A 24,604-nucleotide genomic window follows, 5' to 3' on the forward strand; every position below is an offset into this window, starting at 1 on the left:
TTGTGGATTTTGAAATTGGGTTGGGATGGGTTGGTGCTGTTGTAAAGTCTTTCTCCATCATTTACAAGAGCAAAAAGGATGTTCTGGCGGCTCGTGTGTAGAAACACGAGGACACAAAAGATTGTGTCATGTTCGAGTTGAGTGGAAAAACCCTCCTCAGCCTTTTAGGTCTGTGAAATGCCAACACATGCCAAAATGAGCGTCAACTCACTGTCACAGGTCAGATAGATGTAACCATTGTCAGAGATCTTCTGGTCGAGGAACAGTCACCATTCTGTCCGGCAAATTGTCAAAAGGAGAATGGAGATTGCTGTTTTGCCTTGTGAAGGACAAGCTATCCATTTCAAAGTGACCACCAGCTGGGCCGAATTTAGGCTTTTAAAAAAAAAATGTATCGGCATGCTCGTTTGTCCCTTTAACATTTTAGCACTGTAAAAACGAATCATTTAGCTCATAAAACTTATGTATTCTGTGAGTTTTTCCCCAGTCATACTTATAACATTCAAAATATCTTGTTTATTGAATTCTTGAAATATTGAATTCTCTCAATAAACAAAGGTCTATATGTTTCTTAAATGAGATTGAACACAAGGCCAAGACAGCTTTGATAAACTTTCGTAAAATAAAACAATTATATGAAACTAATTTAGATATCGAAGGGAACCGTAATGTTCGAAAGGTGTACTGGTGGTAGTTTGGGAGCCTTGTACCTGTAATTTTAGCTCACAGATACAATCCTCTGTTTATAAGAGGAAGAGTCTATTCAAAATTAGAAATCAAGGCCTGAATATTGTACAATCTGGCCACAGAGGTACGATAGGTCAGTGAAGCCAGCGAAGCCTCGGGGTGAATGGGAATCCTGTACTCTGCCTCCATCATCCTTCCCATCAAATTCCTGAGATATTTCTGCCTTTCATCGCCAAGAAGACACGCTAACACAAAGACCAAGGAATGCAGACAACTCCCGTGTGTGTGGATTGGAGAGTGTATTCCTGTTTGCATGAATATTTGTGGTCACTGTTGACAAATGAGCTCGGACCTCCTCAATGATGATGTAGGTCTCAATAAAAATTGGTGCGTCAGATGGAACTGATAAGCTACTGTTCCAGTTTTTCAAGTTCTTGTATGTGTTTATCAATTCATTATCCACAAACAAATGCCATGAGTTAACCTTGGACCTCAGGAAAAGCAAAAGCAAAGCAGATGCAGATACATCATGTCCTCATAATTTAAGCCGTAATATCTTATTGACATCTCGCGAGGCCGTGCAAAGTTAGGATTTTTTTTTATTTATTCCCAAAACAACAAGCTAGCAAAAAACTTTTCTGAAAAAAATTGGTCGATCTTTGCCTAACCACAAGACCAAATAATGATGGTAAATACTGCCAGATGAGTGTTTAATTGACCAAACCGTGAAATATAACAGGGCAGGATAGCTACTTTGGACTCGAAGCTAAGTCAGTGGTAAGCAGTTGGAGAAACATGACTTGTTTGCCTGGCCTGATACCATACAGTGAAGTACTGCATCATAGATATGTATTTATTGGTTCTTGCAAAGGCTTAAGTAATGCATAACAACATAATACAAGATGTTTTTTTTCCTTCTTAAAACACAAGTTGGAATAAAGTTTTCATTTCAAGTTTTTATATTTTTCTTCCGGTATCTGTTATCTTACTGAGGGAATGACAAGCCAGCTATAGGTGCTGGACATTGTTATTATGCAGTTTGAAGGTTTTGAAATGCTGCTTCTTAGATAAGCCATTGGTCATCAAGGAAGGAATTCTATGGGAGGAGCAGACTGAGCCTCCACATGAGAATGAAACCAGCAAGTCATGAGATCTGTGGGTGGAATAGGCTTAGGACACCGGAGACTGTAGAGGGTTTTTCCCAAATTTGAGCTTTGTGGACGAGGGGCTTCGTCTTACCATCAGTGTTGTCTTATATTCAAAGTAATACTTGTTTTACAAAATTAAAAGTTTGCCAGTAAAAATCACCATGGGCTGTACCTGTTTTCTGGGTTTACCAGTGGAATAAAGGTTTCAATCCATTAAGAGTCGGTAGCTATAATTTTTATTAGAGCAGTAGAATAGGATGTAGTGATGAAGAACAGCTCCGACTGTTTACTGTAAACAGTAGTGATCCAAGAAGTTCGTCAGTGGGTGAGACTGTGTCCATGTTTACTGGATTTTGACATTTTCTTACAATGAGGCATATTGTTAGGAGGATAAACACTGTAAATGTTTCAGGACCTAATCTGGCCCCGTTTGTATACTGTGAAAAAGCCACGGCCACAGGAGACGTGCCAGGATGTCAGCATGTTTACTTCTAATTGTTTACCTTCATAATGTGCTTCCATTAAGGCTTGGCAGAACAGCCAGAAAATTTAGATCTCCACTTTTTTCCCCCCCTCTTCTCTCTCACAGTTATCTTTGTGCATTGAATAACACACTCTCAATGACTCTTTGACACACGAGGAGACTTATTGGAAGTTTCCAACATTATTTGTCCATCTGCAGTGAAACGCATGTTTTGTGAAATTCCTTTTCATAGTGGGTCATCATCATTGTTGCTGAGTCGTACACGTTGAACAGGTTCATGAGCGGTCGGCATGTGGCGCATGTGTTGTGGCCGGATCGTGCTGTGGCTAAGGTTTCATGAGTCTCGTCTGACACTCTGAAGCAGCAGTCCTATTCTTTGTGCTGCTGTTTGTGTTACTCTCATTGTCCCTCTAGAACTGGAGCAACATTGTGATATCCCGTCCTAATCTCACCCCCATCTTGGAGCTGTAGGTATCACGAAGTGGCTTGCAGGACCGCTCCTGGTGAACCTTTCCCACCCTGTTATTGTGTGGCCTCTGTGGAGCCTCTGGAGCACCAAAACATTTGATTAGTCTTGTCTTTTCCAGGTCAGTCAATAGAGGGATGCCAGGAATTCCTTTTGTCTGTGGTTATCCTGTAGTGTCAGCTGATCTGACAGATGTGTGCTCTCAACGAGTTCTGTAAGGTTGACTGTTGGCTCTGTTTAGACCCGCCATAACAAAAATATTTTGCTGATGTCGCTTCATATCCTGTGACTGTTTTTCCTTTGCAGTGTATACAACAAATCATTGTTTTCAAACTGATAATGGCTGTTGTGTCGGGGTGATTGATAGAAAGAATGGAGCCGCGTGTGAGCCGGCAACAAGGTTATTTAAATGCCAGCCATATTTTAAGTCTTGTACGGTCCTTGAACTGGACGAGTGTGCTACACCATATGGCATATTTTGGTGCAAGGTCTTTAATCAGGTGCGAGTGCTTTAGACACAACTTCCTGCATGCGTCAGTTTCCCTGCCTGCCTGCCTGCCTGAGCCTGCAGGACAGTGTGTGTGAGAATAAACTGGGACATGAAAGGGCAACAGTCAGAAAGCAAGTCATCCTTTTGACTACATCATCAATACTGTTGATGTGACGGTATGAAAATGTTAGATCATGATTACTGTGACCAGTCAGCACATGACATGTATTTGTAGGGTTGTTGGAAAAAGTATGCTTCAATATAAAAAAATTAGTTTTAAAAAACACTTTAAATTTTTGTTCGAATTCTCTTCGAATTAGGGTAGAAATTCTTGATTATTTAATACTGTAGCTATTATTATTATTATTATTATTATACTAAATGTTACACTGTGATGCACCTAGATATGCATTTTTTGATTATCATTTCCCAAAAAGTTTTTGTAACTTTTTTTCACATCCTCGTTAAATTCTTTCTGATTAGGGCAACTGTGCTAATGTGAATCTCTCAAATGTCTATTTTATATCTAAACAAAAAGTTGTATTATTTGACCAAGCTTTCAATATGGTCATATATGATGATGTATACACTGCCCTGATTATTGGTGACTTGCTGCTTTTGATAAAATGTCTATTAAATGTTCAAATAGTTATTATACAAACACTGACAGAGTTTATTGGCTTGAATGCAACCGCAGTATCATCACTTTTAAATTTGTCTTACTTTCATGTTCTTCGGTTAGGCAATGGTGTTGACATCTATGCTAATGTATTTACCATGTTTGACTCTTTATATCCATTACATTTCATCATTTTCACTAGTTTGTCATGGGAATTTCATGCATGATCAATAGTTATTGTTATTACTTTAAAAGAAAATCGGCAAATATAGTTAAAACTGAATTACAAGCTGAAAATACAACAAAAGGTCTAGATAAATGACAAAACTGGTTCAAAACCTCTTGGAGGTCTAATTATTTTATAAAATATTGAAGTGCTTTGAAATGTTGTATTTGTTTTTCTTGGAAAGAAAAATAATCCTCCAAAAATGAATTAACTACTCTGGGTATTGATTTAAGCTTTATTAGTTGAAGGTCTCAAAAGTAAGCTCTCTGTCAGTGCTCGGTTATGTTTTAATTTAAACTCATTCCCTCTGCCTTATGAAATTAGTCGAGATACTCCACAGTTCTCCTGTATGTTCTGAAGAAAGTGCCAATGTTGCACATGGTTCTTCCCACTGTCACACACCACAGGTATATTTATGGTGGGCTTGCAGAAAATAGATTTCATCCTTGGTCTCTGAGACCGCAGCCCACTGCGGGGTGATGCTACAAGATGACAAGACCAAGTTCACAGGTTTGTGTTGAGCCACACTTTCTTTTTCCATGTTCCGACGGCTTGAGATAGAAAGGAGAGCATGTTCAGCTTTTCGTCACCAACAAGAATGATGCTCTGTTATGGTGTTTTGCTTTGGGGCATACTGTAATTATCAACAGGAAGCTTCAGACCACACATCTCCAGTGGGACTCTTGGTCGAGAAGGGAGGAGGGAGGGGAGGAGGGTGGCAGGGTGATGAGGAAGTGAATGAAGCCCGGCATTAATGTGGATATCCCAGGCACTATGTAAACTGCAGCTTTTACCTCTACCGTGCGTCACATGGCTTGTGCTTAATAACTTGAATGTTTGTGACTTTTCTCCCGAGAGCTGACCTGTCAAAGGTTTGCCCAGCCTTCGCCTGTTCTTAGCCGGGATCAGCTCAAGTGCCCTGTGACTCTGGATGAAGTGATACAGGTGGATGGATGAAAAATAGCAAAACACTACTGCATGACTTTGTCAAACTAAAATAATTCATGGGAGTCCTCTTTGTTTCTGATGCAAAAGCCCACAACACAAATCCCCCAAAAAACAATCTCTTTCCATTAAACAAGATTTTCAAATAAGACTAGTCAACTTACAATGGAAAACTCTCAGAAATCTGAAGAAATATCATGCATGTGTATAGGAACCCCTTTGAAGTCTTTAATCACAATCTTCAACAACAATATCCAGTTTCAAGTGTGAGGCTCACTCAACTTTTTTTTGTGGGGTGGGGGAGTTCAAACCTGTCCATGAGAAGAGCATTATGGTATGTAATATGAGACCTTTTTGAGCTGCTGTATATTATCCAGCCACTATTAAATTTTCCCCGTCCATTGTGTGATGTGGAAGCCGTGAAATAATGTGTGGTGTGAATTCCCTGCCCTCTGCATCTCCTGGTAATTATTTTGCCCATGTATGATGTCCGCTCTCTGTGTCGGTTATTTGGCCAAAATGCAGGATCGCTCAATTCAAGTTTCTGATGATTTCTGATCGAGCCTGCTGCTTATTTAAGTTTCACTTTCACTTCACACTGAAGCGGACCTACCGCTAGTAAAACTGGCTTTAGCACCCAATATAGTGCCTGTGTGTTAAGTTTCTTCCACCAAGCGCACCTCAAGAACTTAATGTTCCCACCCCTCATCCCATGCTCCCCCCATCCTGCCACTCTTGAATGAATGTCGAGGAGACTCTGGAATAGTTGCGTTGTTTACTCAGACTAGACGGAATATGAGCTTATCCAGGACAAAAATGACACATTGGGCAGTTTTGACACAGTGGGTGGTTTTGCTTAAAGACAAATCTGCAACTTCTCATTGGCTCTCTGGCCTCTCACTGTAGCTCCGACTAGTGGTGGGCGGCTTCATGATAGTTAAACAACAACTCATACTAATGCTGAATAGCAAGGGGGCGGGCATCTTACCCCTTAGCCAGCTAGCTGTACACATCCCCAGAATACAAAAACAGAAACACAGAACAAACACATAACCCAGAACAAGAATGCAGAAGCTGCAACACTTCTGAGCCACCATCATCAGTTAGCCTAGCCAAACAAACGAGGTGCCTCTCACTGTCACATGCATTGAGCAAGGTGAAATAGATGTCCTGCCGCGATATCCGGTGTCTGCCGGGAGCCTCCACGGACGGACAGGACAGCGCCGGTCAGCCGTCACAGAGCTCTGAATGGACTGAATGAATTGAAAGCGTTGTGCGAGTCGGCCCTGTAGACACTACACACAGACTTCTGACTGATTGGTTTTCTGAATGACCGCCTCACTGACTGAACCTGCAACACTGACGAGGCTGTCTGCCCCGAAGAGAGCGAGCTTTGTACGAGACGGAAAACACAGCAACATTGTTGTGTTTTCTGTACATCATCAACTTCTTGTTTCTGCCCGAGGATGCTGTCGCTGGGCCTGTTTACTTCCCGGCTCTCGACCTGGCACACCCCGGGAGGACACTGAGGGTGTGAGGTTTGGAATCGGGGCAAGGATTATCCCACATTCACACAGTTAAACCTTTTGAAAAATGGGAAAAACATCGTAAGCGTGGAAACTTTGGCAGTCTCAGTTTCTCATCTGACTTTGGTGGCCTTTTGAAGCTCTTTAAATAATTATTGTGCAGCCCAGATAAACTGCAAATCTTTTCTTAAATATTTTTGCACGCCATGCTCACACAACTGCATATATATTGTAAATATATCTCTTCTCTCACATATCTTTTTTCGCAGTATACTCACAGGGACATAGAAAAACAGTGCCAAGTGAAGTGCTGCCACTCTATCTTGGCATCATAAAGCAAGATTCTGCACCAAGACATCATTAAGCCATGCCGTGCGAAAGAATTATACATGCATTTGCAAAGAACGTACATGAATATTTTTAGCAGCATATATTGACCTTATTTTGAATCATCTTAACAGATTAGAGCTGCTTATCCTGAAGAAACTGGAAACTCTTCAGTCAGGTCTGTGCGGTCTGCATCCAGTAGTATGACTTTGCTTTCCTGTCACTGTCCTCTTATGAGTTTTTGTGGTGACTTTGTGTTTAACTGAGGTTGTTTTCTGTGCCTCTGAATTAAGTTTTCCGGCCGTTGTGATAGATGTGTGTCTTCTTGATCATTTTGCATCTACAGATTATTGAGTATCTTTGGTAATAATCTTTTTTGATTATCCTGTCTGTTCTTTCTAATATCTTGTTTTGAGATTGTTTTTTTGTCGCTTTATGGTTGTTTGTCTGATTGCATTTTGAGATAGTTGGATGCTTTTTACTATCATGCCCAAGTTGATGAGGTTTTACTTGTCAGTTTTGTGGTCACCTGGTGGTTTTGGCCACCTGGACATCAATCTCAAACAGACATTGTGTAATCACTCCATGACTAGTAGTAAGATTTTATTTTAAATTCACAATGCATTTAGTTTTCTATCCGTCCTCTGCTTTTCTATTTGTCCTGTTGATATTGTATAACAAGCACTGTTTAAAAACTGTAACGTGTCCAATAGCTAAATTGTCATTTTAAGGCTCAGTCAGTCAGTCCTGCTTGCATGTCATACGTAATTGGAAAACTGAATCATACAGGAGGTTGTAGGAAACCCCGCGAGGCTTGTTTCTGGCAGCCTCCTCCCAACACTGCTGTTATTGACTTTCTAATCGCTTCAGGTTGTGTTTGTTTAGATAGCTGAAAAATCACTAATTTGAACTTGAACCTGTAAATGAGGCTACTGTGCTCTGAGTAAAATGTCAATACGTCTAGATATCTTCATTTTGAAAGAAAAACTCAAACAATGCAGTCAGTATTTCATTATTTTTTTTTGCTCGGCAAGATCCTACACACACACACATGCACACCAATGGCAACAGCTGCCATGCAAAGTGCTCGTCCTTCACTGGGAGCAGGTCAGGGTTTAGTGTCGTGCTCAAGAAAACTTGCACTGAGAGACATGGCAGATGGGGATTGTACCAACAACTCTTGAATTCAAGAACAATTTGCTCTACCAACTGGGCCAATAAAGTGATGTTTTTACATGGTTTTTCCACTCTACTAGGGGTAACACTAGAGCAATACTTCTACTCAAAGGACATAAGTTCCTGTGGCATTCTTCTTGCAGCTCAGATGATTAATCAGATAAGAAGCTGCTGACTGTGCCTAAGGTTCGTGGTGACAGTAAGACTCGTACCGAGTTCATGTTGGGATTGTTGAACGAGTGTGTTGCACCACAAACTTGGCTTTGGGGGGTGAAAATATGGAATCTTAACCGGTGCTGCCAGAACTGAAACCAGTACAGATCTTTATCTGTGTTTGTGAATCAACGGAGCTGTCACCAGTCTAGACATCTGCCTTTTAACTGTTATTGTTGTGCTGAAGAAGCACTCGCTGCTCTAGCCTCGAGTGTCATCGCAGCCACTCTGTCTGTGATGGGACATGCTCTTCTCCTCACCCGGAGAATTCTTGCTGAAAACGGGGATTAACAAGGAGCTTTTAATTCTTCCTTGATCAACTGATCAAGCAGTAGAGGAACATCAGCACACCTGCTGCTTCGATCGCAATGTTTAGAAACAACACAGAAGTTCTCTTTCACTGCTCATGTTTAATCTTTTTAATGGAGCCAGTCGGAGTGGATCTCTTTAGAAGCATGAACATAGGCTTTTTCGCACCGTTGAGCTGGCGACCGGTGTGAGTTTCCCAGCCCGACTTCCTGCTGAGCTGGTATTTCTGTTTCCCTGGAAGCCCCTGTATCGGCTTTTTGACCCACAACAGCAATCCTTATTCGGCTGCCAGACTGCTCTGTAATGACAGAATGGAAAAAGGTGAACTGTTGCACTTCATGAATGGACACCAGCTACTCTATAGCCCAAAATTGCAACTTTCTACTACAGTTTAATATCCCCACTTGAAAGTGATGAACAGAGAACACAGAAAATAGAAGCTGGAGCAGACTGAGGCAAACATACTTACAACAGTCAAAGTTAGCCGTGACGCACTCAAATCAAGCAGGTCTAATTAAATAAGAGGCGCTACCTGCTCGCCAGCTGTGCAGATGCTGTAATAACAATGGAAAGAACATGTTTCTGCAATCATCAGTTAAACACGTTCTTCACTGTAGTAGTAGAGCAGATTCAACTGATTCAGCATATTTACTGAGGTGAAATGTTGTCCAAGCTTATACGTTTAAAAGCTTTTCTACAACCAATTGTTGCTTGAGCCAACGCTTTGATACATTTTTATTGTGAAAAATGATAATTTAACATGAATTTATTTACAGTCCAAGTCCAGATTTGTTTGAATTTAATATACATCACTATAAAACATTTGAATAAATTACTGGGAGAAAAACATATGAGGGCAAAACCTTGGTTACACTGTCCATTAAGTTTGTATGAATTGAAAGACATTTTCTAAAGACAACTCTATTTTTAATCAGTTTGACCCTTTTGAGTTGAGTATTGAACGATATTTAAACATACTTTAATGTTGCTATGCACTCAAGTTCAAGCATTGATCAGGTGCTCTAACTGTGGATATGAGCCCGGTTGCTAAAACAAAACAGGGCAAACGCAATGGTGTTTATAAGAAATGCGAAGAAGTATGACACTTATCTTTAATAATTAGCACAAACATTGTCCTGTATTTCAGAATCTCGATTTACCATTTGGATTAAACCATAAAGATGTGCACATGTTACCAAATAGGGTCACTTACCTGACAAAAGGTTAAGGATGGTTAGATATCTTGCATGGAAAAATTGATACCCTTGAATACCACAATAATTTTTTTAACAGTGTATACAATTTTCTAAATCTTTGATTTGCCTCTTTAAATGTAGTGTTGGCAATTGATGGATTGATTACATTTGAATCATTTCAACATTTGGAGTTGTGGAAATATGTGAAATATAATGATTAGTTCTCATAACATCTGGCCTGTGATGGTTGATATTATTTATTTAAAGATATGTTCATTTAATAATACAATTCGTGGGGGCATGTATAATGTAAACTACTTGAAGATGGTGAAACATGCGATGTGTCACAACATTTTCACTCTTCCATCAGTCTTCTAGACCACTTATATTTTCTTTTTTGTGGAGTCATCAGTTCACCTCATACATGTTTTTGGAGTGTTGGAGGAAAGTGGAGTGCCGAACTGGGACCTCCTTGCTGACATGACAGCTTTGTTGGGACAAGGGGGCCGTCCATCAGCCATCCACCACCCCATCCATACGGACCATCTAGGGTTGCACGGCCACAAGACTGCTTGAAAATGACTCCATGTATTTCTGGGTCCACTGCAGTCGATTCTTCTTGTGAGCATTGGTTAGATGTGGCCAAATAGAAGGTTTATGCATAAATGCAAGCCTCTGCAGGAGCCTACACCTTGATTTTTGTGGGACTCCAGAGGCACCAGCAGCTTCAAATACCTGTTTGCGGCTTTGTAATGGCGTTTTAGCAGCTGCGCTCTTAATCCGATGCATTTGTCTGGCAGAAACCTTCCGCACTGTACCTTTATCTCTACAAAACCGTGTGTGCTCAGAATCAGCCACTAATCTCTTTAACAGACAGTCACTCGAGTTTAGGTTGAAATAGGAAAGTAACACAAATTGCACATTTCCCCCCCCCCCAAAAGGAAATTTTTTTATTACTTGCTAACTAAAATGTAAGTATTAAACCTGTCTGGAGAATATAATGGATTTAGCGTACAGGTGTTATAATTTGATGTATAAAATTGTCCAAAAATTTTATCCAATTGAAGTGCAGGCAGTTAAAAAAACAAAAGAAAACGTAGCCTTTGTATTTTGTTCATTCAGCATGTGGCACTGCTTATGCGGTTCTTTCTTGTTTGTATTTTACACTTGTGACTTTAGGGAACACCTGCACCTTCTTTTTTATAGCTTATTTCCTGTCATTTTATTAACCGTCCAATTTCAGGAGATTATGAGAAATGCTGACATCCCTAAAACGAAGTCCAGTCGAGCAAGCTACACCCAACAGTCAGATCAGATGCTCAGACACACAATCTGCTGCGTCGGGTAACTTTCCACAGTTTGGAATAAAGCAGCACACAGTCTAAACACTCCACCAATGAAGATTTAGTGCTGACAACATGTACTGGCCTTTTTTGGGAAGTAGAAAGGACACTTGTTGTGTTACAGCCAGCTTGAATGCAAGTTTTGGGAGCTTAGAATCGACCATCGCGGATTAATTTAGGAGGTTTAATTGGCTATTTAAAGCTCATGCACAGCTTATATAGAGATCATTTTACACTTATTGACTTGTACATTAAAAGGAAATTAGTGATGATTTGCAGTGTTGTCCCTACAATCATCCACACTCACATTGACCAGGTGTGACTCATGCGGTTTCATATATTTTGAAATGGTATACATTCCTGTTCCCCACCACTGTGTGTGTGTGTGTGTGTGTGTGTGTGTGTGTGTGTGTGTGTGTGTGTGTGTGTGTGTGTGTGTGTGTGTGTGTGTGTGTGTGTGTGTGTGTGTGTGTGTGTGTGTGTGTGTGTGTGTGTGTGTGTGTGTGTGTGTGTGTGTGTGTGTGTGTGTGTGTGCGCAAAGACTGTGCTTTCAGTTAACCACCAGCAGCCCTTTATCTTTGTCACAAATCTCTTCCTTCACCATCACCCTACACTCTTTTCCTACTTCCTTATAATTCGGTATCTCCCTCCTTTAACCCCCCCCCCCCCCCCCCCCCCCCCTCCTGCTGCAGCAGCTCTGCATCAACCTGTCTCTAGAAAAGTGTAGCAATGGAGGGAAATGTGGGGGGGATTAAAAGCAGGATCTATGATGTTGCTGATGTGTGTTGCTGTATGCACCCGCTAACCCCGTCCTCCTCCATCCAGCCGCTTCTCTGGTCAGTCGGAGAGTTGTATTTGGGAGAATGTGGCCTGAGATCCTCTCCCCCTAGCGTGCCTCTGCAGGCCAGAGGCTGTACATTATCACACAGCAAAATTACACCTTACCAGCGTCCATTGCCCCATCACAGAGGGTCAGATGGCTAGCCGGAGTCGGGGGGCCGGCGAGGGCCTCGGAGCAGAAAGAGAGAACATTTTGTGCCAGTGAAATGCAGCACAAACAGCCCGCTGAATGGTTGGTGGGACCACACAGTGCAAAGGTTCTGATTGGCCTCCGTGTCAGTCAAGAGGCGGGCTGGAAGGTCATCTCATGGTCACTGACTGAGAGGGGAAGGACAGCAGATCTTCACAACCTCATATGTCGCTCAAGAGGAAATGACAAATGGAGGAGAGAAAAAAAGACAACAAAAAAACATGGAGCAGATCAGAGGGCTACAGACGTCTGACAGCCCACGGGCAGGTGCTGCGCTTGACTTCTGCTGTGCGGTTGAAGTTACAGCCAGGAATGTCTTGCACAGGTGTGCTGGATCAGTTTGTCTTTTGGTTTAAAAGTTTGCGTCAGTGTTGTATATTAGGTCAGACTTGCTGCTGAATGTACACACTCAGCAGGTTATGGGTGAAAAATATCTTGAAACTGACAAAAACAGTCGGCAGCGCCTTTTGCAGGGTCACAGTTCAAATGTCCCTTTTCTCCTTTGTTTCTCTAAAGGAGTATTAGATTATATTTACCCACTCACCCATGTAGAATACCAATCTTTGAATAGATGATTAACATGTTCCTTCTAAAGGTTTGGCACGTTGCCAAATATACAATTTGAAATTCAAACTTTTTAGCGTGCATTTGAAGTCACATTTACCATCTCTTTATGTTTTTAGCGGATCAAGCTCAATAGAGATTTTTTTCATCTAATGCTCTTATGAGTTTAATTCAACAAATCTTCTATATCTTATTATCTTACCAAAACTAAAGGATGAGAGGAAACTCAGTAAAAAGAGGTCAATAGTGTAGCTCTTCTGTTTAATTCAAAAGAAAATTCTGTTGTTGTTTGCTATTCAATCTTTCTAAATAGGCTGAGCTGGTAGCTTGTTATCTTGTTAGTGTCAGAAACCACAACACATAGATGTCATTAGAGTAACCTCATGATGGCTGTTTCCCCAAATCACACACTGTAGCTTTCAAACATGTTTTTCATTTCTGTTTTTGACTGTAACATCTCATGTATTGTCAGACATGAATGACATGGTCGATCTTTGAATCCTGAACCGGAATGTTTGTTGAATAAGAGTCTGTTAAAGGGGATCGAGGAATCGATGTAGCGTGTACATGAACCCGCTGGTTGCAAGCAAAAGTGAGGATTACTAAACCATCAGTGTCACTTTGTGGTTTCCATGTTTCTGAAACACAACTCCCGTTCTTTTAGGCTTCCCACTCTGAGGTGGAGAGATAAAGTGTCCAGCAGATGTTTGGAAACTTTCTGTTGGGTATGACTGACTTCAGATTGCAAATGGACATCTGCTCTGGCAGGCTTTTCTTTCACTGAACTCACAGTCATCGTCCAGCTGTTTCAGCATCATTTCAGGCACGATAATAGAGCGGCTCCTCATGGATACATCAAGGGATCTTTTATCAGCAGTGCTGTTTTGGCTTTTGGTCGACAGAGCTGACAGAGGCAGTGCGTTGAAAGACGTTTCATCTTTATCACTCGGCGTCTCATCACCAACACATCACTTCCTGTGCACTTAAGTTTGTTTGTTTTTTGTTTAAACATTGTCTCTGGTTAACTTGCGTGAATGAAATCTCGTTTCCGTAACAGTAAGCGTTGTCTGTGCCTCCAGCCTATCAGATTATAACTTTGTCTCTTCTCTACAGTGTTAAAAGTTGATGCTTTTGAGTCCTGATGAAGGAAACATGTGTTACAGTATTTCTTTTTTTTTTTCCATCCATCATGTCCGGCTGACACCCCGTGTTGTACGTGACGGCTTCCACCTCGGGGTGTGGCTGCTTCATTACACGTATGTCGATGCCCGTTTTTTCACCGGAATCTCCTCGATCAGTTTCTCCTGTCATCACTTACAATATCCTCTCATTTAGAGGGACGCCACAGCAACTGGAGGAGTTATTTGTAGCCGTGTGCATTGGAAAACCTGGAGTGGAGACTCTTTTTTGTTTTTTCTCCTACTGGATCCGGAATGCTCCACACTTGGATCTCTCTGGCAGACAAAAGCTCTGACGGATTGTCAATCTTATATGGTTTTTGTTTGCTGTATTTACATTGTTTTAAGATGAAAAGGAACAAGAAAAGTCTGTTTGCCTGTTGGATTTAAAGCCGGTGGTCTTATAAGTGCCTCTTAGTGTTTTACAAGCTGCGATTTGGGCTGGTGTGCATGTGTGTTTGTGTTGTCATTGTTCAATAAATGCAAATCATTTGTTCACTCCTGAAGCCAAAGGTATCGTGCCAGCAGGATATTCAGATCTGTGGAGCGACTGGATGCAATTATGTATTCTGCTTGTGTTTGCTGAAGAAGGGAAATGCCCCTTTAACAGTCTGGGAAACTTGTGTTTATAAGATGTGGAGTTTGAGTTACAGGAAGAAAAGACCTCTAGGCAGGTCTTTGCTGGAGATTGATCATCTTCCAGATTTTCTGTGTTGTAGCTAGAGACTCTGGATGTTCTCAATTATTTCTTTAGTTTGCAACATGTCACAAATTGAAGAGAAATGTTGACTGCAGTGAATGATAATGTTCTTAGAAGTCAAAACCTTAAACCTGGTGAGCTCGCAGCTGCAATAGTGACATTTCTTTCCCCAGACTTTAGCTTCAGGTGCTATCACAGAATGGAAGAATAATTTCATCTGCTGCTACAGTAATCACAATGAACTGTTCAAAACTGATCTTTGCTTAAATTTTTCTTCATTCGTATCTGATTGTATCTTGGATCTCAGGATAACTAAACCTTATCCTGACGATAACTAAACATTTTGATCTGGCTTACTTTTTCTTTTAGTAATTTTTGTTTGTAGTTTTACAAAATATCTGCTAGGATTGCATTTTGTTTAATATCATTGCTGTCAACTTGATAAGTATACATTGGTGTTCATACAAAGGTGATCTAATCATGTGGCTTCATGTGTATGTGCAGCTCATTGTTTCATCAATATATTGATATATAAAGTACTTGAATAACAATGACCTTCTATATACAATCTTTCAAATTTTGGGTGATTGACCTAATGTTTATCACAGCACTGGTAAATGAGTGCCATAATAACTCTAAATTCAAATTGTTAAGGTTTTCTTTGTTGTGGCGCAGAGTAGACTTGATGAAAATGACTATATTTTCACAAAACCAAACAATCACTACTGAAAATTCAAATCTCAACATAAATCCAATTTTAATAAAACCTTGTCCATAAAACTTCTCCTTTAGCCTTTGCATTATGCATGTTTTTACAAACTCACCCTGTCAGCATGGCTTTGAGGTTAAGGCTAGTTTGATAGCAATGAGGTAGCTAACTTTCACGGCAGCATCACGATATCTTAACTCTGGTATCAGTGTTGTGTTGTGTCCGCTACTCTTAAGAAATTAGTTTTTAGGAAGAAAGAAAAATCTATATTGTCTTTGTGGTTTAAAGCAAACATCTTAAATCATCTATATTATAGATGTTCTGTTGTTTGTCAGTATCCAACCTGATTTTTTTCCTTAGCCTCCACATGCTAACAGTTCTCTCTCTCGCTCTTTGTTTTCCAACCAGAATGTCCGGAGAGGTGTGGACGGCGAGCATGCACTGCAGACGGCGACTGCTGCCACCCTCAGTGTCTGGGCAGCTGTTCAGTCCCCGGTAGCGACACAGCGTGTGCCGCGTGCCTGCATTACTACCACCAGGGGCGCTGTGTGGCCGACTGTCCTCCAGGCACATACAAGTTCGAGGGGTGGCGCTGCATCAACGCCGAGATTTGCTCCAAAGTCCACCTGCCCGACTTGGACAGCTTTGTCATCCACGGAGGGGAGTGCATGACTGAATGCCCGTCCGGGTACACGCGCACCTCGCCCAACAGGTGAGCCGTTACAAGGAGGCCACTTCCTCCGTGAAACAGTGATGTCAAACCTTTCAGGGAACTGAAATAAAAAAAAAAAAAAAAAAAAAAAAAGGCGAGGAAAGAGTTGGAGCACTTTAGGACGCCTGTTTGACACGTTTGGTTTTCTGTCTCGGTCGTTTTGGGTCTGTCTCCAGTATGTTCTGCACAGCCTGCGATGGCCTGTGTGATAAAGTGTGCGAGGAGAAGGTCATCGACTCCATGGACGCCGCTCAGTCTCTCAAAGGCTGCACTGTTATCAAAGGCAACCTGCACATCAACATCCGCAGAGGCCGTGAGTACTGCAGAGCACCACAGCAACACTCCACTTAATGCTCACTTTCCTGCACGAGGGAGGGCTGAGGAGCCTCTGCTGCTGGAGAGAATCATAAAGATCTGTTGGTACATACTGTTACAGCCACACTCCCAAGGAGCTGGTGCAGATTTTCTCTAAATGCCACCAGGGAATGCGACGACTCCAGGATTGTTATAACATTAAAGGAAAAATACATTCTTGAAATGATTAATTGTAACAACTCAGGTGAAAACAGCAAGGATTAGTCAACACTGGAATTTAGCTATACACAGAATGGTTTAGAAAACTAAAGCAACTAACCTTTAAGTGCGTTTCACTTAATAAATGGAGTCTGCACTTTCCCACAAGTATCTCTACTTCAGTAACGAGGGTTGCTACTTTTCTCACAGTGGATAAAAAAAATATATAATCCAAGAAAATATTAAGTGTGTGTGTGTGTGTGTGTGTGTGTGTGTGTGTGTGTGTGTGTGTGTGTGTGTGTGTGTGTGTGTGTGTGTGTGTGTGTGTGTGTGTGTGTGTGTGTGTGTGTGTGTGTGTGTGTGTGTGTGTGTGTGTGTGTGTGTGTGTGTGTGTGTGTGTGTGTGTGTGTGTGTGTGTGTGTGTGTGTGTGTGTGTGTGTGTGTGTGTGTGTGTGTGTGTGCGCGCGCAGACAACATGGTGGCAGAGCTGGAGAGTTTCACAGGTCTCATCCAGAAGGTGACGGGTCACGTGCGGATCACACACTCCCACACTTTGAGCTCGCTGGCCTTCCTCCGGAGTCTGAGATACATCGATGGAGAAAACCTTCAGGACGAGTGAGAGCTCACACAAACACACACATATCACTGCCCATGCAAACGTTTCAAGTTAACGTTTAGTAAGGTCGCGGAGGAGGCTAGTGACATCCTCAAGTGAGCAATGCGATACGATAAATCTCCCGGATTAAATTGATTTATAACCTACGTCTTCATTCCCCACATCTCTTTTATGATTTTCTCTCCTTTTAAATGTGCTGCGACTTCAGAACAAAAACGACATTCAGGGGAAGTCGGTTGGTTTTATTTTAGCTGTGTAGTTACTGCACTGAAAAGGTAACTTGCTCTGCACTCCTCCACAGAAAGATGGCAAACAGCAAGGCTGAAGTCATAGAACAGAGACGTAAAGTCATACAAGACTGACTGACGGCACAGTTGGAAGGGATGCAAATACAACACAGCGAGTCACAAAAAATCCCAAGTGCACAGCTAAAGTTGCAGAAACATGGCTGAACATGTCGAAAGAGAGCTAATTGTGAATGTTTTAGAAAGACCATGAGTTAATAGCTAAAGCTGTAGAAAACAAAGTGGCGGAAAGACTGCTGACAGCAAATATAGAGAGATACACGGCAAGAGTCATTGAAAGACTTTGGTACGCTTAAAATAAGACGACATGGTTAAATTCATAGAAAGATGACAACTTGCGCAAGTTACGCAACAACTCTGCTAAAGTCACAGAAAAACAGCTAATAATGATAAAGTTGAGGCTCGACAGTTGTGCCAAATAAAAACTGCCTCAAATAAAATATCCCTTGCTAAAACTAAAGCGAAGCTGTTCGCTATACACAAATTTAACTTATTATTCCATGAAATTTGGGAAGCTCCATCACTCAAGGAAAGCAAGCAATGAGATGCTGCTAAAAGTAGCTGATTTATCCGATTTTTAAACGTTTTGATTCCAGTGCTTTGTGTCATGAAGTCCAAGTTACCCTCACAATCCAGCTCTCTTGCTCTCTACTTCAGCTCCCCACTTGTCTAAACAGTAATAGCCTTTGCTTGTTGCGACACACACACTGTGTGGATTATTGTGTCTGTTTATCCTCTGTGTGTTTGCTGTTCCGAGTTGTCATGGCGATATTCTGCAGTGACGGTGTTGTCACAAGGTAATGGTCATGATGTCTTGCAAGGAGAGTGAGAGAAGGAAACTGTCTTTCTTGACATGCTTTACAGACTGGAAAGTAATTTTTTTGTACCGACGCAACGGTCCGATACCGACTCAATCAGCCGGATCGGAGACAAAAGAGAAGCTCTGTGTTTACGTCTGCGTTCACATACTACGACATGCTTCAGCAGTGTGCTGGTAGATTGCTCTGTTACGCTCAAACCCGGCTACCTCTGTCAAATTAACCATCATGACTTGGAAAACCTACCGCAGTCTGATTTGTCACAAAGTCTGTCAAAGTTAATAAATATCATGTTGCCGCAATAAAAGAAGGCATACCGTCTTTCATTCGTTACTATTGGTCACAATGAAAGAAGAGAAATCTCTTTGGTAATCTTGTTTTTCACTGAGAGAAGCAAACAGGACGCCTCTCCTCCTTTTCGGGACCTTGAATGCAGCGCAGCCTCCTGCAGACCCTGAAAAGGTTGTGTGAGGGTCAGTGAAAGGCCTTCACTCCTCCCTCCTCCTTGGTGTGTTTGTGTTTGAGTTCACAGGAATCCTTCTGTCCCAAGGCCAACATTACACTCATTCCTTGATGTCTGGGTGTTACTCAGTGACTCATAACAAAGTAAAAAAAAAAAAAAACCCTCCTCTCCAGCACAAAAAAAAGACTGGTTAATCGAATTTGCCAGGTGATTTTCTTCCTCTGCCTTCGAACCGGCTCATTAAAAATCAGGTGGAAGATAAAAAGCTATAGTAGAACAGCTTCATTTTATTTGATCAGCCACTTCTTGGTCTTTAGATTGTAAGCACTGTATGTTTTCATTGGTTTTTTTTTTGTGAGCATTAACAGGATAACTGGCCTAAATTTGTCAGACGCAAAGAAAGAACTGATTTAATTGTATGTGAGATCTGAATCATATCTTGAATCAAGAGGAAAACTCCAGCTTATAATATAACATAGAAATAATTTATTGACTTTTATTAGCTTCAACTGAAAGATTTATCAAGTTCTGTAGGTTGATAAAGTGCAGAGGCAGAAGAGATTAGATTAAGAAAAATCTCTAGATCATAATCTACTAATAATGATAGAAAATCCATAAAGTATGGAGATCCATTGTATAATCTCAAAATACGAGTGTGCACATGTCCCATAGATGGAAACGGCCCCCTGCGAGGGGGAAATTGGCGTTGTATGTGCTCTCTGAATGCTCACATGTTTATTTCTTGACTAAGAATGATGATACAACTCGAATCCCGATCAATGTCACGACTAACGAATAGACTGGTGTATCCACAGTCACTTAATAGTCTTACAACAACAATACTTGCAATGTGTTTCCATTTGATGAGATGGAACATCAGAAAAAAGGTTTGAGATATTTTAAAAGTACATTATGTTTCACTGCAGTTAGTAAAGTAAGCTATTGGATCTTTTTCACATTTGTCACTGAAGTAAAACCTGTAATTGGAGAAGTTGAGTCACTACTTTTACTTCTGATAGTTTTTTTTTTTTTTTTAAACATCTACCTAAGATTGAGTCATTTTTCAATTTGAGAACAAAAAGGCACTGTCCTCTGTCTGGAAAATTGGTTCAAATCCCGTTACAAATGACTACACACATAATGTATTACGACTCGAGACAATCATGCACTACCGAATGTAGAGTAATTGATCACGGTTCACCCGTCCTCTCTTCTTTCTGCCCTCCAGCATGTACGCCTTCTCAGCCTTCGACAACCAGCAGCTGCAGTATCTGTGGGACTGGAAGCAACACAACCTCACCATCCGGACGGGAAAGCTGTTCTTCAGAGCCAACCCCAAGCTCTGCATGTCCGAGATACGCAACATGTGGGACAAGACGGGCATCCAGGGCCGCTTTGATGAGAGCGATTTCCGGAACAACGGCGACAGAGCCAGCTGTAAGGGTCAAATTCAGCTCCAGGCCCGAAACCACAAGCATTTAAATTGCTACGTTCAGTGACTGCGCGGGAGTCAGTGTAGTTTAGCTGCAGTTTGCAGACACCTCCCGTGAGCTCCGTGCTTGTTCTGCACCACATGTCAGCGTTTACCGCATCAGCCCCGTCAAACGGGGCTCGTTTCCACACGGTTTCACACGCACACATGTTGGAGCGCTTTAAAATGTGCCGGGTTCTGACTCGCTGCTGCCCCCACAGGTGAGAGTACCATCTTGAAGTTCAAGTCCAATAGCACCTCCAGCACAAGGATCAAGCTGACATGGCAACGCTACCGGCCTCCTGACTACAGAGACCTCATCAGCTTCATCGTCTACTACAAGGAGGCGTAAGTTTTGCACCTCAGATTGAGGGAAACGCACTGTCAAAGTCCGAAGTCACTCTCTTAGTAAAGCAAAGCTTTGGGCTTTCAGTTGTAAATACATTTCGCTTTATTCAAAAGCACTCTTTTTATATCATAAACATAGGGAACTATACGCACTAGTCATGGGATGAGTGAGAATATATCTGAAATACTGTTTATACAGTAAAGCTTTTAGATGTCACACTCATCACAGCTACGATGGGACATTTTGGATGTCCAAATTTCCAAAAAACCTGTTTTCAGCCAAAGCATTTTGTCATCGGGCGCTGAGCTTATTAGAATTTGTAATTTAATGATAACAGAGTTACAAAGTGCATAACAAGCGAAAGTCCTTAGATGAGGAAAGCAAAGAAATTATATTTTCCAAATAAGAGGAAAAGTTTTCAGTCACTACTTTTGCATGCACAGCTACAGTTGTAGTTAGCAGTTTAGTTTATATGCATGGTAGTGTGATCAGTTTTTTGTTAAAATTGTGACACTTCGGTGACGATATCTTTTTAGCTTGTAGGTTTTCAACTATTTGACCATCGATGTCACAAACCACAATAGTCAATAGCAAACTAACAAATAAGCCACCGAATGCTCTCTATACCTGCAGGAGTAGATCCACTGTCAATCACATTGTGTGGGTGATTTAGTCCCACTTCAAAAATGTGCTTTTAAGTTAACCTGCACTTACAAGTCCCACTTTTCGTAGTAATTCCATTTGTAGCTGTTTTGTAAACATAGTGGATCTTTGCTGTCTCCTCATTCTCCTAAATGTCCTCTTGAGTGGAGCTTTTATGTTTTTTGTTGCAACTTGTTAGCTTTTTTGTTTTTTCTTGAATCAGAGATTTGTTCCTCAGTTCAGTTTTACCTTGTTGCGGATATTTTAACACAATCGCACAAGAAAAAACTGTATGAAAAGACATTGATAGACACCTGTTGTTAAGGGGTTGCTGTGCAGTTTACAAGTACAGTTTTAGCCTTGAAAACTAAACATATTGCAAGTGTATGTAAAAGACTAAATCTAGAAAAATATTATCTAGTTGGTGTCTTTAATTTTGTCTTTTTATTTTTGGAAATGTCAAGTAAGAAGGTTTAAGTTTGATGCTCGGCAAAGGAATGAAGTGTATGGGAACAACAGCTGTTTAGATGTGTACACTAAGAAAAATAAACCCCTGTGCTTTATTTGTCACCCAATTCTAGTTTTATTATTTACAGTGAAATTTTTTTAATATGGTATTTAGCAGTTTTTTTAAGCCATTTGTGAAGTGCTTTCATATGTGACGACAGTTCAGTGATTAGTAGCCGCCTCTCTTTCTTCCAGACCTTTCCAGAACATCACAGAGTTCGAGGGGCAGGACGGCTGCGGCTCCAACAGCTGGACCATGGTGGATGTGGAGCTGCGGCCGGAAAAGGACTCGGACCCCGGAGTCTTGCTGTCCAACCTGAAGCCGTGGACGCAGTACGCCATCTTTGTTAAAGCCATCACGCTCATGGTGGAGGACAAACACATGCCAGGTGCAAAGAGCAAGGTGGTCTACATCCGCACCAGCCCCTCAGGTCAGTGAGATCGATAACTAAATTTTTAATTGTTGTTTGATAAGGTTCTAACAATTAAAATGAACGCATGTGTAAAAACATTTTCATCAACAGTGACTGTCTATTGTAGAAAAGCTTGAGGACATTCCTTCATTTGAGTGGAGATGATGTGGCTTTGTACATAGTTCTCGTGATATTATACAAAAACTCTTTGCAGACGACACAAATTTGTTTGTCATATGAAAAGCTCCCGAATGAGCAACTTGATAAGGTAAATACTGGGTTTAAATGTAACAAGTTATCATTAAATATTAGCAAGACAGTCCTAAGTACAGTGATCAGGTCATGAATATAAAAATAGATGGTATAGATATGAAAAAAGTTGATTCCATAAAATCTTTGGGAATCCATATAGATGAATTCCTACATTTTAAAAAGCATATTAGTGAACTAGTTAAAAAATTGTCTAAAATTGTAGGCCTGTTATTTGAAATGAGACAGTTGGTCCCAAAAGATGCACTCTTATCATTGTACAGATCTATGTTTGAGCCTCACTTGAATTAATGTAACTATCTGGAACAATACACACTCCACTTGGAAACAAGCTGCCTTCAGAAAGAAAAATCTTTCTTTGATCACTGTGTGGCAGTGTTTTAGCCAATCGTCCATTAGTTCTTCCATAGAAGAAGTCTGTAGACAGGAAGTCAAGCTCAGCAGATTTCATGATTCATCTTCAAATTTTGTCTCTTCTTCGTCACCTTTTCTTATCTTCTTTGTCTTTTTGTCGTCTTCATGTTCTTCTTTTGTCTTCTCTGTTCAGGGGTCACCCCAGCCTCCATCTCAGCCTCTCCCCTGTGTCCTCTCATGCAATTATTTTTCTCGCACACTGTTTTCATGGTGTAACATTGGGATTATCCCTTGATGCTCACAGCCATCTGGAGAGAAACAAAGTGCACCTTATTGATCCCTTTGGGGAACTTACTTATCTGCTTATAACCCATCCTCTTCATAGTTAACCTTACTCAGAGCAGTGGGCTGCCACGGTGCTGTGTCCAGGTGGTGGAGACTCACAGTAGTGATCCGTCTGCAGTGGTAGTCGAACTTGTGAAGTTCAGATCCCACGTTCGCTTCTCTAACCTTACAGCCATCACTCTCTCTAAACAAAGCTTCTCAGAAGACAATATATTTTAGATTTTTTCCAGTTTTTTGTTGGGGGGGATTAAAAACAGGGCACACAGTTTTGTCTGTGTTGTCTAACTTGCTTTCATAATAACATCAAAACCCAAACATTCCCAGATGGGGGGAGCTCTGCATCCCCACCAGAGCAGGGCATCTTTCTCAGGTGGACTGTATCCTAACTGACCCCTGCTGGCCTGAGTTGGTCACTGCGTCTTCTTTATTCCTTTTTTTTTATATAGCACTTCTGTGGTGGGGGTGTTTCTGCTGGAGAGATTCAAACTTCCTATTAGTCTTTCTGATAGTGTTATCGAGCTGAAGACCAGATTCAGAGACATCGTGAAACATTTGTTCAATTGTGTTTTGTGTGGCTTCTTGTTTCCCAAGTTTCTCGATGGCGTTGCGATAGCATTCCTGGATGTAGTCCAAACGTACTGTGCGGAGAAGGAGTGGAGGAACGTTTGAAATAAACACAGCTGCAACTCAAAGAGACTGAGAAAAAGGGATTTACAGAAACTGTAATGTAATTAGATGAAATGGGAGACTGCTTTAAATAAAACCAGCTGCAGTATAAAGACATTGCAGCGCTGTGATGTCAGGGAATCACATCTGCCCTGGCAGCGGGCGCATCGCAGCCGGAAGGAGCAAGAACTTTCCCATACGTTCAGAGGGTTTGACTCTTTCTCTGTCCCTCTCAGCACCCTCGATGCCTCAGGACGTACGGGCGTATTCCAACTCCTCTACGCAGCTGGTGGTACGCTGGTCTCCCCCGATCTCGGCGAATGGGAACCAGACGTACTACTTGGTAAGATGGCAGCAGCAAGCCGAAGACCGCGAGCTCTACCAGCACAACTACTGCTCCAAAGGTACACACACAGAAAGTGAAACTTCCCCTCCACACACAGCTTTGAATCCGCCATGGATCTCATTTTAATTCTTCGTTATCAGAGCTGAAGATCCCCATCAGGATCGCTGCCATCGAGGTGGGAGACCAAGAAGAGGACACCAAACCCACTAAACCGGATCCTGACGGGCCAGATAAAGGCCCCTGCTGCCCCTGCCCCAAATCGGTGGAGGACCTGGAGGCCGAAGCTGCTGACGCGTCCTACAGAAAAGTCTTTGAAAACTTTTTGCACAACTCTATTTTCACACCAAGGTAGTCTACCAATCAATACAGGTCACTGTGTAAAGCTCTTTTCTGTGTACATATTTCAGAATATGTAAATATGTAATTTCATCAGAGATCAGAAACTTCATGTGAACACCTCCATATTATGAAATTTACA

At 41.5% G+C, this 24,604-nt stretch overlaps 1 protein-coding gene across 1 annotated transcript in view; it reads left to right on the forward strand.

Moving 5' to 3' along the window:
- Positions 1-24,604, forward strand: part of LOC308106646 (insulin-like growth factor 1 receptor) — a 59,273-nt gene that overhangs the window by 23,863 nt on the left and 10,806 nt on the right. Inside the window, exons 3-10 of the mRNA XM_080458504.1 lie at positions 15,745-16,048; positions 16,225-16,361; positions 17,032-17,176; positions 19,992-20,200; positions 20,456-20,582; positions 21,928-22,163; positions 24,017-24,184; positions 24,267-24,474. Coding sequence (XP_080314630.1) covers positions 15,745-16,048; positions 16,225-16,361; positions 17,032-17,176; positions 19,992-20,200; positions 20,456-20,582; positions 21,928-22,163; positions 24,017-24,184; positions 24,267-24,474 — 1,534 coding nt within the window. The remainder of the gene's footprint in view (positions 1-15,744; positions 16,049-16,224; positions 16,362-17,031; positions 17,177-19,991; positions 20,201-20,455; positions 20,583-21,927; positions 22,164-24,016; positions 24,185-24,266; positions 24,475-24,604) is intronic.

The sequence above is a fragment of the Lipophrys pholis genome (genome assembly GCF_963383615.2).
Source record: "Lipophrys pholis genome assembly, chromosome: 2".
Taxonomy (NCBI): Eukaryota; Metazoa; Chordata; class Actinopteri; order Blenniiformes; family Blenniidae; genus Lipophrys; species Lipophrys pholis.